The sequence below is a fragment of the Mauremys reevesii genome, linkage group 1 (genome assembly GCF_016161935.1).
Source record: "Mauremys reevesii isolate NIE-2019 linkage group 1, ASM1616193v1, whole genome shotgun sequence".
Classification (NCBI taxonomy): domain Eukaryota; kingdom Metazoa; phylum Chordata; order Testudines; family Geoemydidae; genus Mauremys; species Mauremys reevesii.
This window is the reverse complement of record NC_052623.1, coordinates 133441409-133459197: the sequence shown is the minus strand read 5'-3', so window position 1 is coordinate 133459197 and position 17789 is coordinate 133441409. Positions and strand designations below refer to the sequence as shown.

The 17789-nt window shown below is 49.5% G+C and overlaps 1 protein-coding gene across 4 annotated transcripts in view; it reads right to left on the bottom strand.

Annotated features, from left to right (window-relative positions):
* Positions 1–11870: 11870 nt before the first annotated feature.
* LOC120369723 overlaps positions 11871–17789 on the bottom strand; it is a 39929-nt gene continuing 34010 nt past the window's right edge. For 3 of the 4 annotated variants that reach the window (XM_039483330.1, XM_039483358.1, XM_039483347.1), the window contains one exon: positions 14116–14997. In XM_039483330.1, the coding sequence (XP_039339264.1) occupies positions 14821–14997 (177 nt within the window). In that variant the 3' untranslated portion in view covers positions 14116–14820. Of the gene's footprint in view, positions 11982–14115; positions 14998–17789 lie in introns of those variants that run through there. The other variant, XM_039483338.1, reaches the window with a different exon arrangement.

Below are 17789 nucleotides of genomic sequence, written 5' to 3'. Positions count from 1 at the left end.
AGGGAGGACTTTTTTTTCCCCCCCAGGTAACTCTGCTGAAGTTTCCTGGATTTCATTAAGAGAATGGTGAGCAATTTTCTTTAACTTTTAAATTTAAATATAGTTTCAAGATAGGATCTGGTCTTACTGAGCAGTAGGTTGTGTCACTTTTAAATCCAGATTTCTCATTACATGTCTGTTTATAATATGTTTCAAACATAGTTCCACAAGGACAAAAGCACTGGCTCTCTCTCCTCTTTTTCTCTCATTTTGTTTTCTTTGTGTTAAGATGAGATCATACAAAACCAAAGTGAACTGACTGTAAACTTTTAAACAAAAGAAGTTGATTTAATGGCTTCCAGCCTATGGGATTAGAAAATAAATGTTTAACCAATGGAAGAAAGAAATATAAAAGTAGGAAAGCTAGCACTCAGAGGAGTACGTACAAGTCTTATTGTGGTATTTAATCTACAGACTCAGATAATTTCAGGAGTTTTTCAGGTATAGACAGCTACGGGGAAGAATCCATAAAAGAATGGAAGAGGGAAATGATTAATGGTTGGTTAGTTGTGGTGCTTAGATTGGGGTGGGGGGCAATGAAAAGAGATGGGAATAGAGAGGAAAGGGAGAGAGGATTTGTGAAGGGCTTTGAACATGAGGACAATCTAGATGTGACATGATCAAGTACTGGTCAAAGATTTTAGTGTGGGAATAGATTGATATTTTAGTTATAACAGAGGAAATCCTATACTGATCCTTTTGGTGAGGAGGCAGAGAAGGGAGTGAACAGTTGTATTTTCTTTACTAGCCTTTGGGTCAGGAAGGATATGCAAGTTGCTGAGGGTAATAGAGAAGAGAGGATTTTGGATAGAAATAGAGAAGTTCAGTTTAACCATATGGAGTGTGACAAAGTTCCTCCTCTTCATTGGTGGGTCCTGCACTTTCTAGCAGATTTTCTCGTCCTAGATGTTCACAGCAGCCCTCAGTTTGGGCCTTTTGCTAGAGGCTCACACCTGCCATTCACTCAGCTAACCTCAGCATGGGGGAAAACAGAGAGCAATCGCCGCAGTCTCTGTGTCCCACCTAGTGGGTCAGGGACAGGCAAGATCTCTTTCCGAATAGACCTTCCCCTCTGGTGTGTCTCACAGACCAGGTCAACTCCTCCTGTCTCAGATAGGGAGATGAGGGGAACCCAGTCCCACCCTCTACACCAGGCTCCAGCCCAGGGTCCTGTGGATAGAAGCTATATCAGCTACATGACCGCTCCAACTCCCTGGGCTACTTCCCCATGGCCTCACCCCAGCACCTTCTTTATCCTCACCGCAGGACCTTCCTCCTGAAGCCTGATAATGCTTGTACTCCTCAGTTCTCCAGCAGCACACCACCTCAGTCCTTGCATGCCCCCCACTAACTGATGGGAGGTCCTTTTTGAACCAGGTGTCCTGATTAGCTTGCCTGCTATAACTGATTCTAGGAAGTTCTTAATTGGCTCCAGGTGTTTTAATTAGCTTGCCTGTCTTAACTGGTTCTAGCAGGTTCCTGATTGCTCTAAGGCAGCCCTTGCCCTGGTCACTCAGGGAACAGAAACCTCTTCCTCCAGTGGCTAGCATGGTTTCTTTTGACCGGACTCCTGCCTTCCACCCCGTGCTCCTGTAGCCCTCTGGCCTGCAGGGAGGAGGCTGCTGCTAGGCCCTGGGCTTTTGCTGCTGCTCCAGCTACTCCTTTGTCTGGACCAGCCCCTCTTCTCCCCCCCCGCCACTTCTCTGCTACCTGGTTGCTGGCTGGCTGGTGGACTCCCCAGTTGCTACTGCTCCTGCTGGCCCGCTCCCCAGAGGAGGGGAGTGAGGGACCCCATCCCCAACCATTGCTGCTGCTGTGGGCCCTACTACCACTACTACCTAAGAAGGGTCTCTCCTGCCTGGCCACTGGACTGCCCACAAGAGCTGCTGCTGCTGTTTTTGCTGCTGGAGCCTTGAGGAGGAGGAAGAGGGCTGTTTGCTGCTGGGAGAGCACGCAGAGACTCTGCAGATCCCCGTGGAGGGGGGCTTCTAAGACTGAGTAACTTTCAAACTGTGCTTTTGTGGTGGGGGTCTTGACTGTGTCTGTGGGGATATAGGGGGTGTGGTGTGGAGTCTGCCCCCTGGTCAATCCGTGGTCCATCTGCCCACTTACCATCTGCCTCAGCTGCTTGCTTGCTTACTTGCCATGCCCTGTATCCACCGCTTGGGCTTGAAGCAGCAGCCAGCAAACACTGACTTTTGCAAGTGCATGTGGGCGCATGTCCCCCCCCCCCCCGACTGATCACCCCCCCTCCCACAGCAGACCCCCACCTTTCTCCAAAATGTATGGGAAGGTGGTCTTCTTCCTGGCATCGGAGGCTGCCACCCAGGAGGCAGTGGAAAAGCCCCTGGCGGTGGGGGGCGTTTGTCCCCCTGGAGTCACTGGAAGACCTGAGTGTCCAAGTGGTCCTGAATTCCATCCCTCTGTTCCTACCTAATGCCACCCTGCTACCTTCCCCCTCTACCCTAGGGAAATCCCTCTCCTTAGGCAGCCCTCTCTCACTGGGCTGCAAAGACCCCGCCGTCCGTCATTTCCTCTCGTTCCGCCAGCAAGTGCAGCTTCAACTGCTGCCAGTGTCGCGTGATGGAGAGGTGCTCAAGGGGTCCTTTCTGGTCCGCTACCAGGGGGCCCGCTACTGCGTGCATCATTCTCCCCAGTCCACCACCACTCCTGCTCGGGCCCTAGGGGCACCTCCCCAGTGCACCCAGATGAGCGGGAGAGCCCTGCCTCTGCTGCGTGCAGTTTGGCAGGGCCTATGAAGGAGAGTGTGGCGGAGGTGCCACCCGGCGTGAGAGGCCCTGCCCCATGAGGAGTTTTCCCTCCCTCATGCCACTCCACCGCTACCTCCCTGAGTCCCCATGCCATCGCCATTGCCCCCCGGCCCAATCCCTGCCAGCCAGCCCACAGATGACAACATGGAAGGCTGGGTCCTTGTACAGGGGAAGCGAGGCAAGCGGAAGGCTTGGGCTCAGTTCCTCCCCTCTAATATAGAGGATGCAGAGCCCCCCGTAAGACCAGGAAGTAGACGCCGAACCTTCTGCCTTGCCCCCGAGTGAGTTCCATCCGCCGGAGCCAGCTGGGGAAGACGTGGCAGCAATGGAGGGTAGCACTTCCCCTCTTCTGGAGTCCCTCCTTGGGGGGGGCCTCTGATGGAGCCCCTCCCGCCCCCTTGCCACCTAAGCCCCCTGCAAGCTCCGAGCCGAGCATCATTTCGGGTACTGGCAGAGTGGTCCCTGGGGCAGTGGGTGACTTCTCCTGTTTGAGGAGATCGAGGCCCTGGGTGTGACCCTGGTCACACAGGGAGAGGAGAACCCTTTGCCAGAGGGCCTCGGTCTGGGTGACCTTGCACCATCTCCCTTCCCCACCCTTCCCTTCTCACGATTGCTGCTCCCGCTCTCACTTCTGGGGAGCCCCTGGACTCTTCCACCTGCCCAGCCACACATGACACCTTGCTGAAGGCCACCGAACCCATTGAGGTGACGGCCAGTGCCATGTGGCCAGGGCCTGAGTCACCAGGGGCACCCCTCGCTGATGCGGGGCAGCCTACCTCCTTTCCGGGTGGGGCCCCACTGCAGATTCTCCATCCATCGATGCTGTGGCTGCAGCACCCGCTATGGAGCAAGAGCCCAGCATCACCGAGGGCTCCTTTCCCATTTCCCTGACACGTGACCCTGGCCAAGAGGTGCCACTCCCTGATAGCTTAGCTGCCGGGACTCACGATCCCGATTCCACTCCTCTTCCTGATCCCACCTCTGATGCTGATCCCATCCCCCTCCCCTCCACCTCCCATGCTGCTGCCATCCTGGGGTTGTCTCATTCCCCTTGCCAGTGGATGACCCCCAGGGAGCGGCCTTCGTGTTCCCTTGTCCTGACACCTTAGGGGCTGCTAGTTTCTAGTCTGCTGCCCCCCACTGAGCCAGAGTATGAGGCGGGCTGCGTGGTGATGGCACATCGAGCACCGCACCCGGGGTCCACCCACTGTCTGCCCGTCTTGTTAGGCCACAGGGCTTCGACAGGGGCCCAACGGGAGGACAGGCAGGGACCTGTGACCTCGCCCCCAATAGGCTGTGGGAATTTCTCCAGGATGCCTGTGGGTCCTGGAACAAGGTGCAGCTTGCTCTCCAGCTCTGGGGGAACTTTCACCAAAACTTCTGGGTCGCGAGGACCATTTTGGGAGAGGGTAAAGAGACTGAGAGGTTGGCCACTTCTTCTGTGACTCTCTGCTTACTTACGAGGTCAGTCACAGTTTGCTATGTGGCCTAACAGTGGCCGCGAGTGTCCCTGTTGGCGATGATCCCCCCCCAGCCTTCCGTATGGCACCCATCGCCTTCACTGACCTGGGGCTGTGTCACGTTATTGACTTGAACTGGGAGCGTATAGAACATGGTTGCAACCAGTGCTATAGTGGCACCAAATTTTGTATAAAGGGGGTCAAATGAGATGTCTAAGACAAGGTTATGGTTTGCTGGTTATAATTACTCTATCTGTATGCATATATCATTCTTGTATTTAAAGTTTAAGTATTGGCTCTATACTGTCTGTATTTCAAAATTATGCTATGCTTCTGGGTGATATCCCAGACAAGTTGGTGTCAGCTCTGCCTAGCCTGCTTGATGGCCCATTAAGGACCATCAGCTATACAATTGACCCATTGAGAGAAGGCAGATACACCTTGTAACTCAGCAAAGTATGCAGGAACTTGCCCATGTGACTCCACACTCCATTTTGCTGTAATTTTCCACAGTAAGGACAAAGATGTGTTCTTACATCTGTAAAAGACTATAAAAGGATGATGCCTCCTCAGTATCTTATCTTCAATCCTGCTTCATACCTCTGGAGGGACTTTGGTACAAACTGAAGCTCTGAACAAAGGACTCTTGACCCATCCCAGCTGGGGATGTACTGTACTCCAGAGACTTGATTTGAACCTGCAGTTTATTTTATCACTGCTACAAGCTTGAACCAAGAACTTTGCCATTACTGTATGTAATTGATTCCATTTAACCATTTCTAGCTCTCAACTATATCTTTTTTTCCTTTTATGAATAAACCTTTAGATTTTAGATTCTAAAGGATTAGCAACAGGGTGATTTGTGGGTAAGATCTGATATGTATATGGACCTGGGTCTGGGGCTTGGTCCTTTGGGATCAGGAGATCCTTTTTTCTTTTACTGGGGTATTGGTTTTCATAACCATTTGTCCCCATAATGAAAGGCACTGGTGGTAATACTGGGAAACTGGAGTGTCTAAGGGAATTGCTTGTTGACTTGTGGTTAGCCAGTGGGGTGAAACCAAAGTCCTCTTAGTCAGGCTGGTTTGATTTGCATTAGAGGTGGGAAAAAACCCAGCCTTGGGCTGTAACTGCCCTGTTTTAAGCAATTTGTCCTGAATTGGCACTCTCAGTTGGGTCCCTCCAGAACCAGCATCGTTACAGGCTGTAGGCTGAATCTCCGCAGGTGCCAGGTTCTCTCCTTCCTTTGGGTGGGGGGTACTCTGTGGTTTTCCTGCAGAGACCCATACAAATCCAGTCACCGAAGCAAGTTGGCGGCTGGAGTGGGGTTACAGGGTTTATTTTAGCCGTCTCACAGCTTGTATGGCCGGAGCGGCTACCCTGTTCTCCCCCAACCTATGGCCCAAGGTGCTGGGGGTTGCCGAGGCTCACTCTGCTTCTCACTCTGGCTGAGCTCTCGGAAGCCCTCCACCACATGCCCACAAATAAATCCCTGGGCATGGACTGGTTGACCGTGGAGTTCTACCATGTGTTGTGGGATCACTATCTGGCGACCATGACAGCCTCTCTCAGCGCAGAGAGGCCAGGGCCGGCCTATTTGCACTTTAATAACAGCTTGTTGGAGGATATGGGCTTTGTGGCATCCTTCTGGGAATTCTGGCTGACCTGGTGGTGGTGAGATGTGGGGAAAGTGCGCGCCCGGCTCTTCTGCCATAACTCTTCAGCCAGGGTGCCAGCCAGCAGAGGGATGTGGTGATAGAGCAGTTGGAACGGGAGATCTGAGAGCTGGAGAGGCGTCTGGCCACCAGCCCCAAGGATCCATCCCTCTGTGGAGTGTGCCGGGAGAAGCTCTGGGCCCTTGAGGACCACCAGGCCCGGGGTGCCTTTGTTCGATCCCGCATCCACCTTCTTTGGGAGGTGGACCGCAGCTCCCGCTTCTTCTACGCCCTGGAGAAAAAGAGGGGGGCTAAAAAGCACGTCACCTGCCTTCTGGCAGAGGATGGCACCCCCCTCATGGATCCAGAGGAGATGCACAGGAGGGCTAGGGCCTTCTACGCAAGCCTTTTTTCCCCAGATCTGACTGATCCCAACGCTTGCAGAGTGCTCTGGGATGGACTCCCAATGGGACTGGCAAGAGCTGCTTCTCACTCTGGCTGAGCTCTCGGAAGCCCTCCACCACATGCCCACAAATAAATCCCTGGGCATGGACGGGTTGACCGTGGAGTTCTACCATGTGTTGTGGGATGTCCTCGGCCCAGACTTTGTCAGCATCTGGTCTGAGTCCTTGGAGAGCGCAGTCCTCCCCTTGTCATGCAGGTGAGCTGTGCTCACCTGACTTCCAAAGAAGGGAGACCTCCACGACCTTCGGAATTGGCATCCCATCTCACCCCTAAGCACGGACTACAAAGTCACAGCGAAGGCCATCTCGCTGCGGCTGGGGTCCGTGCTGGCGGACGTGATCCACCCCGACTAGACCTTCACCATTCCGGGCCATACCGTCTTTGATAATCAGTCCTTGGTCCGGGATCTCTTGAAGCTCTGATGTAAGGATGGCCTCTCATTCACCCTTCTGTCCCAATATCAGGAGAAGGTGTTCGACTGAGTGGACCACGGGTATCTCCTGGGCACTCTGTGGGCATTCGGCTTCAGACCCAACTTTGTTGGGTTTTCTCCTGGTGCTGTACGGCTCTGCGGAGTGTCTGGTCAGGCTCAACTAGACCCTGATCGAATCGGGTCAGCTTCAGGCACGGGGTGCATTAGGGGTATCCGCTGTCAGGCCGGCTGTATGCTCTGGTGATAGAGCCCTTCCTCAGTCTTCTCCGTCAGAGGTTGATAGGGTTGGTGGTCCATGATCTGGAGTTGAGGCTGGTCCTGTTGGCGTATGCCGATGGCGTGCTCCTCATGGTCCAGGACCCAGGCGATGTGGTGTGGGTGGAGGCTTGCCAGGCCTCCTCTGCCCGGGTCAACTGGGTCAAGAGCTCTGGCCTGGTGGTCGGGGACAGGTGGCAGGCGAGATCCCGCCCACCCATGGTTCAGGCCATCCAATGGAGTGCGGGTCCACTGATCTATCTCGGCATTTACCTTTCTGCCACACATCTGTCTCCGCTGGAAAACTGGCAAGATTTAGAGGGCAGGGCGTCAGAGCAGCTGTGCAGGTGGACGGGACTACTCTGGTGCTTCTGCCTCTGAGGGAAGACGCTGGTGCTCTATCAGCTAGTCCTGTCGATGCTCTGGCACCAGCTCAACGCCCTGGTCTCAACCCTGAGTTTCCTGGCCAAACTCCGGACGCTGATTCTGGAGTTCTTTTGGTCAGGACTGCACTGGGTCTCTGCAGGGGTCCTCCACCTGTCCCTGGAGGAGGGCCTGAAGTGCCTGCACACTCAGGTCCACATCTTCCGCCTTCAGGCCCTGCAAAGGCTCCTTCATGGTGCAGGTTGTCCGGTGTGGAGCATACTGATGCACGCCTTCCTGCAGAGCTTCTGAAGGCCCCTATATGACCGGCAGTTCCTTTATCTCCATCTGAGAGGTCTCCATCCGCGAGACCGCTCCAGGCTGCCGGTCTTCTACCAGGACCTCCTCCAGACCTGGAAACTGGTCTTGGCGACCAGGTCCATGGCGGCCACTGAGGGGGGCAGATCTCCTTGTGGAGCCCCTGCTACACAACTCTCAGCTCTGTGTGCAGGTGGAAGAGTCCCCCTCGGTGCGACAGAGGCTGGTCCTGGCATAAGTCATCAGAATCGGAGACTTCCTGGACTATGACCTAGGAGACTGGCTGGATCTCCTAATGTTCACTCAGCACATGGGGCTCTCCAGCCCTCGAACTACCTGGCACGTACTTCAGGAAGTGAGGGCCACTTTGCCACCCGCTGTTCGGGTCTGCCTCGACTGGGTCCTGCAGGAGGAGGTCCCCCTGCCCACCCTACATCTCGGACCCTCAGACCTTCTCATCGGCCTCTGCACCCTGGACCTACCCAGCCATCCCACCCCTTCACCATGAGGCGGCTGCACAAACTGCAGCCAGCTTGTTTCCGGACCGCACCACAGAGACATCTGTACATGCTCATGCTCTACACCCTTCACATCCTCACTCTCACGTCCCACCTCGTCACAAAGTGGCGGGACCTCTTACCACCTCTGGTAAAAGGTGGGCCAGCCTATATTCCACCCTGGTCCCAAAGCCCACCGGGGATATTAGTTGGCGGCTCCTTAACGGAGCCATGAACATGGGCATGTTCTTGGCACGGTTCACCACCATCCTGGACATCTGCCCCTTCTGCGGCGTGAGGGAGACCCTGGTGCACATGTATCTGGAGTGGACCAGGTTGCAGCCCTTATTCCGGCTCCTCTTAGATATCTTGTTATGTTTTTAGCTGCACTTTCCCCCTCACCTCCTTATCTATACACTCCCTATCCATGGCCCCACCAAGTCACGGGACCTCCTTGTCAACCTCCTCCTAGCACTGGCCAAAATGGCCATCTACAAGACCAGAGAGAGGAGGTTGGCTCACGGGGTTTCCTGTGACTGTGGGGCCTATTTCTGATCTTCCATCCGCTCACGCACCCTGGCGGAGTTCCTCTGGGTGGTTACCGCTGGCTCCCTTGACACCTTCGAGGAGCAGTGGGCGCTGTCCAGGGTTCTCTGCTTGGTGTCCCCATCAGGTTCCCTTCGTTTAGCCCTGTGACCTCACTCCTGTCCCTGTTATATCTTTAATTGTCCCCATAATTAATTGAGATCCCAGACTTAGCAGGACGGGGTAGGACAGGAACACTACCAGTTTACCATCCTCCTGTTTGGCCTCTCAAAGGCACCCAGAGTCTTCACAAAGTGTATGTCTCTGGTGGTGGCTTACCTCAAGCATCAGGGGGTCCAGATCTTCCCCTACCTCAACAACTGGCTGGTCAAAGGCAGCTCCAGGTCACAGGTACAGGACCACATACAACTCCTCCTGTCCACATGCACCACACTGGGGCTGCTGGTAAACAACACCAAATCCACGTTGGTATTGGTACAACAAATAGAGTGCGTTCTCGATGCGACATCTGCCAGAGCTTCCCTCCCACTGGACCTGTTTGAAACCTTGAGGAATCTTATCAGGACCATCACAAGGTTTCCCGTGACAACTGCCAGGGTGTGCCTCCAACTCCTGGGTCACATGGCAGCATGCAGGTATGTGGTATGCCATGCCAGACTCAGGATGCGGCCCTTCAGCTCTGGCTGACCTCGACATTCTCCCAGTCCAGAGACAGGTTGGACAAAGTCCTCACCATGCCCAAGTCCGTGCAGGAACTCATCCTGCACATAAACGTCAAAGAACTCCGAGCAGTCTGTCTGGCCTGCGTGGCCTTTCGCTCGTGCCTGACAGGCAGGGCAGTCAGAGTTCTCACAGACAACACGGCTCTGCTCCAGGAGGGGCCTGGGCAAGGGCACGATTTCCGACGCCTTCCTTCTGTCCTGGTTAGGTCAGCTGCTATATGCCTTTCCTCCAATTCCGCTGATCAGCAAGGTCCTGGAAAAAGTCAAGACGGATAAGGCTCGCGTCCTCATGATCACCCCAGCATGGCCCAGGCAACACTGGTACAGGACTCTTACGAACCTGTCCACTACCCCGCCGCATGGCTGCTACCAACCTGCCCAGACCTTCTCTCTCAGGACCAAGGTTGCCTCCTCCACTCGAACCTTGCAGCCCTCCATCTCATAGCGTGGTTGCTCAATGGCTAGGCCAAGAGGAAAGAACCTGGTCAGAGGGTGTCCAGCGAGTCCTCCTGGAAAGCAGGAGGCCCTCCACAAATCAGGCTTACCTGTCAAAATGGTCAAGGTTCTCTCGATGGGCCGCTGATCATGGCATCTCGCCAGTGGCTTATACTGGATTATCTCCTTCATCTCAGAGCCCAAGGCCTAGCGCCCTTGCCTGTCAAAGTGCAGCTTGCAGCCATATCGGCCTTCCACCTGCCTGTGCAGGGCAACACAATATTTTCTCACGCCATGACCAATCGATTCCTTAAGGGCTTGGATTGCCTCTTTCCTTATATTAGGCCCCCTGTTCCACAGTGGGACCTGAACTTGGTTCTGGCCAGGCTGACAGAGCCTCCATTTGAGCCACTTGCCACATGCTCCTGGTCAAGGCCGGCTTTAGGCCTATTCCACCAATTCCCCCGAATTGGGCCCCGCGCCTAAGAGGGCCCTGCGCCCAGTGAGAATCCCTTCCCTGGCTAGAGGTGCCTTTTTAATTTTTACTCACCCGGCGGCACTCCGGGTCTTCAGCGGCAGGTCCTTCAGTGCCACCGAAGACCTGGAGTGAGTGAAGGACTCCCTGCCGAAGACTCGGAACAGCCCCACATTTTTTATTTTTATTTTTTTTAGTCATCCCTAGTCATTTAGTCATTTAGTCATTGTGGAGCCCTATTTGAATTGGGCTCCACAATTCCTAAAGCCGGTCCTGCTCCTGGTCCCACCTTTTGTGGAAAGTAGCCTTTCTTGTGGCAATCACGTCTACTAGGAGAGTCTCAGAACTCTGGGCCCTGACCTCCAAACCCCATATACGGTATTTCATAAAGATAAAGTCCAGCTCCACCCACACCCTTCCTTCCTCCCCAAGGTGGTCTCCGCCTATCATATGAGCCAGGACATTTTCCTTCCAGTGCTCTGTCCCAAGCCTCACGCATCTAGTGAAGAATGCTGTCTTCACATGCTGGATGTGAGATGGGCCCTAGCTTTTTATCTGGAATGAACAAAACCATTCAGGAAGTCTTCACAACTGTTTATTGCCACGGCCTAATGAATGAAGGGCCAGATGATCTCCACTCAGCGGCTCTGCAGCTGGATCACGTCATGTATCCGTACTTGTTATGATCTTGTGGATGTTCCCATGCCACCAATTGTAAGAGCGCACTCGACAAGGGCGCAAGCCTCGTCAGCCGCCTTTCTGGCTCACGTCCCTATTCAGGACGTTTGTAGGGCTGCTACATGGTCATTGGTCCACACGTTCACCTCACATTATGTGATCGCCTCCCAGACCAGGGAGAACGCCAAGTTTGGCAGGGCAGTGCTCCGTTCCGAGTGTCTGTGAGCTCCTACTCACCTCCAACAGGTATAGCTTGGGAATCACCTACTGTGGAATGCACATGAGCAATCACTCGAAGAAGAAAAGACAGTTGCCTTTTCCATAACTGGTGTTCTTCGAGATGTGTTGCTCATGTCTATTCCACATCCCACCTTCCTTCCCCGCTGTCGGAGTTGTCTGGCAAGAAGGAACTGAGGGGGGGGGGGGGAATGCGCAGCGCCCCTTATACTGTGCCATGGTGGCGCCAGTCCAGGGGTCGCTGGGGATGCTCCCCTACTGTGGAATGGACATGAGCAACACATCTCGAAGAACACCAGTTACGGAAAAGGTAACTACTTTTATTTGTTGAGATTCGTCCATAACTAAGGAGAGAATATACGTCTCTCTGGAACAAGTAGTTCAATATTTTTATATCATCCATCAGAGAGCAGCAACTATCAATCCACAACAGGTATATTTGGCACCCTCCGCTGGTATCTTCTTCCATGAAATATTCTGTTGACAGTTTTTTTCTGCCTCTCTCCAAGGGTAAAATTCACCTCTGTGCAGAGAACTAGTTTGAGGTCTGTGTGCTTTGTGCTCAAGGGTGAATTTCACTCAGAAGATTTCAGTAAGCAGTATCTGATTAGGGGTGTAGAAGATGCAAATGGCTGAGGAAAAAAGCAAATGACATGCTGAACTCTGCACTGCTTGTGAGGAGACAGGAGCTAACTGTGTAGGTGGATCAGACAGATCTAATGTCTCTTGGCCTATTGTCAGGCACTAAATCACTGAAGAGTCTTGGTCTTAGTTCCTGACAAGGTAAGCCTTCCTAAATTGTGGCATAATAAATCATTTCTGTTGACCATAGTGCCTGAACTCACTGTAGGTCTCCTCAAAGCTTTTTTTAAGGGCCAACTTCATTTAGCAGCCTTAATGACCTATCAAATGTGTCTAGGTTTGTGGGAAAGGTTCTGAGAAGTAGAAAATTAGCCTCTGTGAATTAGCGAAGATAAGGCAAATCTGGGAAATGACTTTCCTCTATGACTAATGCCCTCAAGCTGTAGTCAGTCAGCTGGATTTGGGGATAAAGGGCCCAGAACTCACAAAGCTACTAGAGAATAAAACGTATTCAAAGGATTAGGAATAGTTCTGGAAGTAAACTGGAAACTTTATGTGGTACAGGAATACACAGCTAAAGAATCCAGTCTCTCTGGGAAAATTCATTTTCTATAACTGGCCTCCCTTTTTGCACACACGATTATGGGTGCAATTACTGTCTTTTGGAAATCTAAGAACCTTATTTGCAGATGCGCTGACACGTGTATTTGTCCATATCTATTAAAAGAAAATGTTTAGGAATGCTTTTAGGACCAACTGATCAACATTAGGCACCCATATTTGAAATTATGATTGTATGTGGCATGCCTAGCACCACTTTGAAGAAGGTAAGTCTTCTCCATCCCTATGACCCAATGCTTAGGCAAAGTTTCTTTCATTTTTCTCTCCTTTTCTCCAAAGTCAGTGTTCATTTTCCTCTGAGTATATCAGATAGCAGCTTCCCCAAATAATAGTCAGGTTCTCAATTTAGTTTAGCTTAAACCAAAGTGGGTTTTATTGGCAATTTTACAAAATATAGAGAGAGCATGATTAAATAAAGGATAAACACCTAAATGCCTAAGCAAGTACTGCAGAAAGCCTCACTAGACTGGCATTAAATTTAATGTTACAAAATATTGCAAAATCACCATGATTTATAGCATGGTGGGGATTTGTTTAGTCTTTTACCCGTCAGAGAACGCAGTACTTTGAGAGTCTGTGAAGAGGACGTGACAAAGAGTCCTGTGGCACCTTAAAGACTAACGGATGTATTGAAGCATAAGCTTTCGTGGGTGAATACCCACTTCGTAGTTTATGCTCCAATACGTCTGTTAGTCTATAAGGTGCCACAGGACTCTTTGTCGCTTTTTACAGATCCAGACTAACATGGCTACCCCTCTGATACTTGCTAAGAGGAAGGCACTCTAGAGCATCGGTTCTCAAACTTCATTGCACCGCGACCTCCTTCTGCCCTAGGTGAGGGTGGAGCTTGGGCTTCAGCTTCAGCCCTGGATCCCAGCAAGTTTAAGGCTGGCCCTGGCACTCCCATTAAAATGGGGTCACAACCCACTTTGGGTCCCTACCTGCAGTTTGAGAACCGCTGCTCTAGAGAGAATATCTGTGGAAGTTTCTGCCATTCAGTTATAGCAACCTCCTCCTTCAAGCCAAGACAGTTACTTTCCTTGGTGTGGTATCTGCTCATCAATATGGAGTCAAAACAATATCAGCTTATGCAAAAAAAAAAAGCCCTTTCTTTCAGGGCAATTTGAGTAGATTTTGTTCAGAAGTATTAATTTTCCCCAAGTCATCTTTATACAACCATTATTCATTCTGTTGTAAGACTACCTCAAGTAGTAGTTAATCACTATGCAAATGAAAGTAAACTATTTCTATGCAGCCTCACTAAATTATTTATACAGGCTCTACAAGTGTGCTAGGTACCTTAGAAAATATAAATGACATTGTGCCTGCCCAGAAGAGCTTACAACCTAATTTTGGACATGACACATCAGTGAGTAAGGAGGATCAGGGAAGACAGGACCAAGGGTTACTGTTCTTAGCTCATGCATTCATTCACATACACCTCTACCCCGATATAACTCTCAGAAGCCAAAAAATCTTACTGTGTTATAGGTGAAACCATGTTATATCGAACTTGCTTTGATCCACCGGAGTGCGCAGCCCAGCCCTTCCCCCCCCCCGAGCACTACTTTACCACATTATATCTGAATTCGTGTTATATCGGGTCGTGTTATATCGGGGTAGAGGTGAGGTGTATGTTATGTGCACATCAGTATGTTTCCAGTAATTTTAAAGTAGATTTTTTCCCTTCCCTCACAAGCTACATTTTGTTGTTTCATTTTGTTGGGAGGTGTATATATCCAAGGTGATCGGAGTGAGGGAAATGACTGGATATCTGAGAGTGAGAGAGGTTGAAAGGAATTAAGAGGCGAAAAGGGGCACGAAAGAGGGAAATAGAGGTGGGCAAAATAGTAGGCTGGTGATAGGTGTGGGAATTCCTCCCAAACACACTCCAACTCACAATTCTAAATCTGACATCCTACATTTTAAAGGACAAATAATACATTGAAGATTTTGCCACTGCATTTGTGCTCATGGGGAATTCATCTTAATCTAACTGAAGGTGAATGTGCATGCTGTAACTTTGTTCTTGTGATTAAGAAGAATTAGATCTGTCAGAGGAATCTGAGTGCCTTTGGGTGGTAAGACATATACAGTTTTGATGTTCATGTTGCCTTAACTGGTGGTTTCTTTGATTTTTAGTGATTGTGTTGATTATGAAATTCACTTCAGCAACACTAACTCTAAATGAACCAAGATTTTTGTGGAGGTAGAAAAGTATTTGTTACATGTGCTAATGTAATTCAATTATGAATGCATCCACCTTTTTCATATCTTTCTTCCACTGTGAGTAAAAGTCTTTATTAGTCTCATATCTTCGTATTCTTGATTAAATCCATTATTAAGAGTAATGGACGGTTTGTCATAAATCCATTCGCTTGGCAAAGTACAGATGCCATCTGTATTTTTTGAGGAGTTCCTATGCTTTTTGCAGCACTGAAGAATCTGTTAAACAAACCCACATCATTAAGCAATAAATAACACATTGTCATCAGATATGCCATTGCCTTAGAGACCATCAGCCTGACTAAACAAGAGTGGCTCCCCAAGAATTGTGTTTGGATTCCATGCTACTTGCGATGTGCCTGAGAACATTGCAAGTGTAATGAAAGATACTCAATTCTTTTATGCAATGGGTAATTTTAACCTTTAAAAACTGGCAGAATATTAAGATTATCATGATGACTTTAGAGTGATGTACTGACTACCATACAGTGCCTAATTGTTATATAATTTCCCGACACCACAAGGGGAGTGAGTGGATGGAATTTGGGGACTTTGGGGGGTACTTTTTATCTAAAAAACTTGTGCAGAAAGAAAAGCAGGACATATTACTGAAAACTGCTGCTACTTTAAAATTTTGCGATGAAATACATTACATTAACACAACAATATATTACCAATCCTAAATGCAAAGCATTTCCAGGCAACAGGAAAAGTGTTCACTTATATTGTACCTGCTGCACAACTAAGAAGTGACTGAATTAATATTCTGGATTGTGTTTGTGATCTTATTAAGTACTTTTCTCCCCCCAATTACTATTTTAAAATGTATTTCTGTACTATCATTTAAAAAAGGTAAGGGTTTGGGGGGCTTCTTAGGGACTTTAAAAAACTGTATTTGGAAGGGGACAGGGGCATTGATTTAGGGCTTATGAAAGGTGCTGGATTGACAACCACAGGCTTTTATGCACAGAAAGATGCAAAGGCATCATGTAGATTTTCCCACACCATCCCACCAATATGCCTCAGCCTTGATCCAGAGTGATTCATGTCTCCATGAAAATTCATTTCTAGGCCTCTGCTGGGACTGCTAGTAAAAGTTGCCAATTTAACAGTGAATTTTATGCTGTGGAAAAAGGTTGACTCAGATCACCAGCCCCAGGAGTGCACCTAGCCATTCCATTGGCCAGGGCAGAAAACTTTTACGGAGCCCCTTCCCTGCCTGTCCCCCGAGCAAAAAACCCACAACAAACAACAAAAAAAACAACCACATGCCATCTACAGTTGGCCAATCAGCACAGGAAAAAAGCCAGAGTGGTCATTTCGGAGCAACAACAATAAAAGCCGAGTGGCAGAGAGAGATGATGTGCCCTGGAAGTTGGTGCCCAGGGTGACTGACTTGCTCGCTCACCTGCAGAACCAGCCCTGACCAACTCATTCCATAGAAGCCATCCAAATGACTTGGTTATTACTGATTTGCAACAGTGACAGGAAGGGAAAAAGCACCTGATTCCCTTACCAACTTTGAGTCATCCAGTTCCCTAAATTAATCCTTGTTAATAGTCTGTGTTCTTATTCTGACACTGTACACATACATTTCCATGGCATGAAACAGGACAGCTACCATTCAGGTAAAGAATGGCTTTTAAAAGTTGTAAATACCTTCTCCAACTGATTATTTTCTTCTCTCCTTATACTCATATTATGATTTGCTCCAGCCAGTGATGCCATCACTCAGTTTAGGAGTGTTTACGCTGACTCCGTTTACAAAATCCAATGTGAAGCTGCTTTTGATGGGTTGTGCCTGTTCATCAAAGCATTCCCTGGCCTGGTATTACAGAGCGCACACATCTCTTCTGCTACAGATGTTAGCTGGGTGATATTTTAAATTTTTTTTTGTTACATTCTGTTATTGTGGTTCGGTATTAACAGCAACCAATAAAAAGCTTTTAAAAAAACTGGTCTAATTAGGTGGTGGATTAGATACAATCAGTGGCTTTTTACATCATAGTTGTGTTTTCTCTCTTGACTTCTACTGTTTCTGATCCATATGGGTAACTAAAGTCCCTTTTCATCTGTCTGAGCAATGGTAGTAGCAGAAAGGTTTTGTTGCCACAGTGTCAGGTCAGGGACCTCTCTTGGATTCTCTTCAAAAAGCACAAACTGAACAGGTGAAAGATAGGGCTGTTGTGAATAAAAGTGCCCCCCCACACACACATTTAAATTGGGACCTGCCTATTTGAGAAACTTCTTTTTCTTCATGTAACACTCTTACAATTGAGGTGAGGCAATGGGTGCTTGACCTGGAGTTCCCTCAGTATAAAAGAGAGGGAGCAGCTGGCAGGCTGTTGTCTGTAAGTCTTTATGTTTCTGAACTTGTTGCCTCTTTGTCCAGAATAGCTAGAATTTGTTGACCTTCAAAATTGTTACACTACACAAGCCTTCATTTCACAAGGGTGTTTGGGACAAAGCTGCTGTTTGGGAAGTGTGAGGTATTTTGAGTTTTTGCTGTAAAGTTTAGTCCTTGAACATCTACTAGTATATTCTTAACCGGCCTTGAAAAGAAAGATGCTGTGCAGTCAAGAAATGTCACTGGTGCTCTGGGCCCTTTCAGGGTGGGCATAGGTCCAACACATCCCTGCTCCATATTCTGCACCTTTAAGGACCAGCATTCTATGAATTGTATTGTTTAGAAGGTCCTGTGACTACAGATAGAGTGAGCTGGGAAGAGAGAAGCAGGATTAAAATGAATAGTTTCGTGTCTCAATGGGTGGAACTCTCCAAGGACTAAAGGGTAGGACCAAGACCACCTAGCAGTAGCTGCTTCCTTGCTGATAGGGAGCAGGGCAAGCCAGCACTTAGTAGCTAGGAAAGATGGATAAGGAAGCTGGAGAATGCTGATCACTTGGTGTAAGAGATTACGTTAGGCAAAGCTACATTTTGCTAGAATTAAATTTTAGACACTAGAATGTGTTAGTTGTGTTTGTAACCCTTTCATATCTTGCTTGAAATCA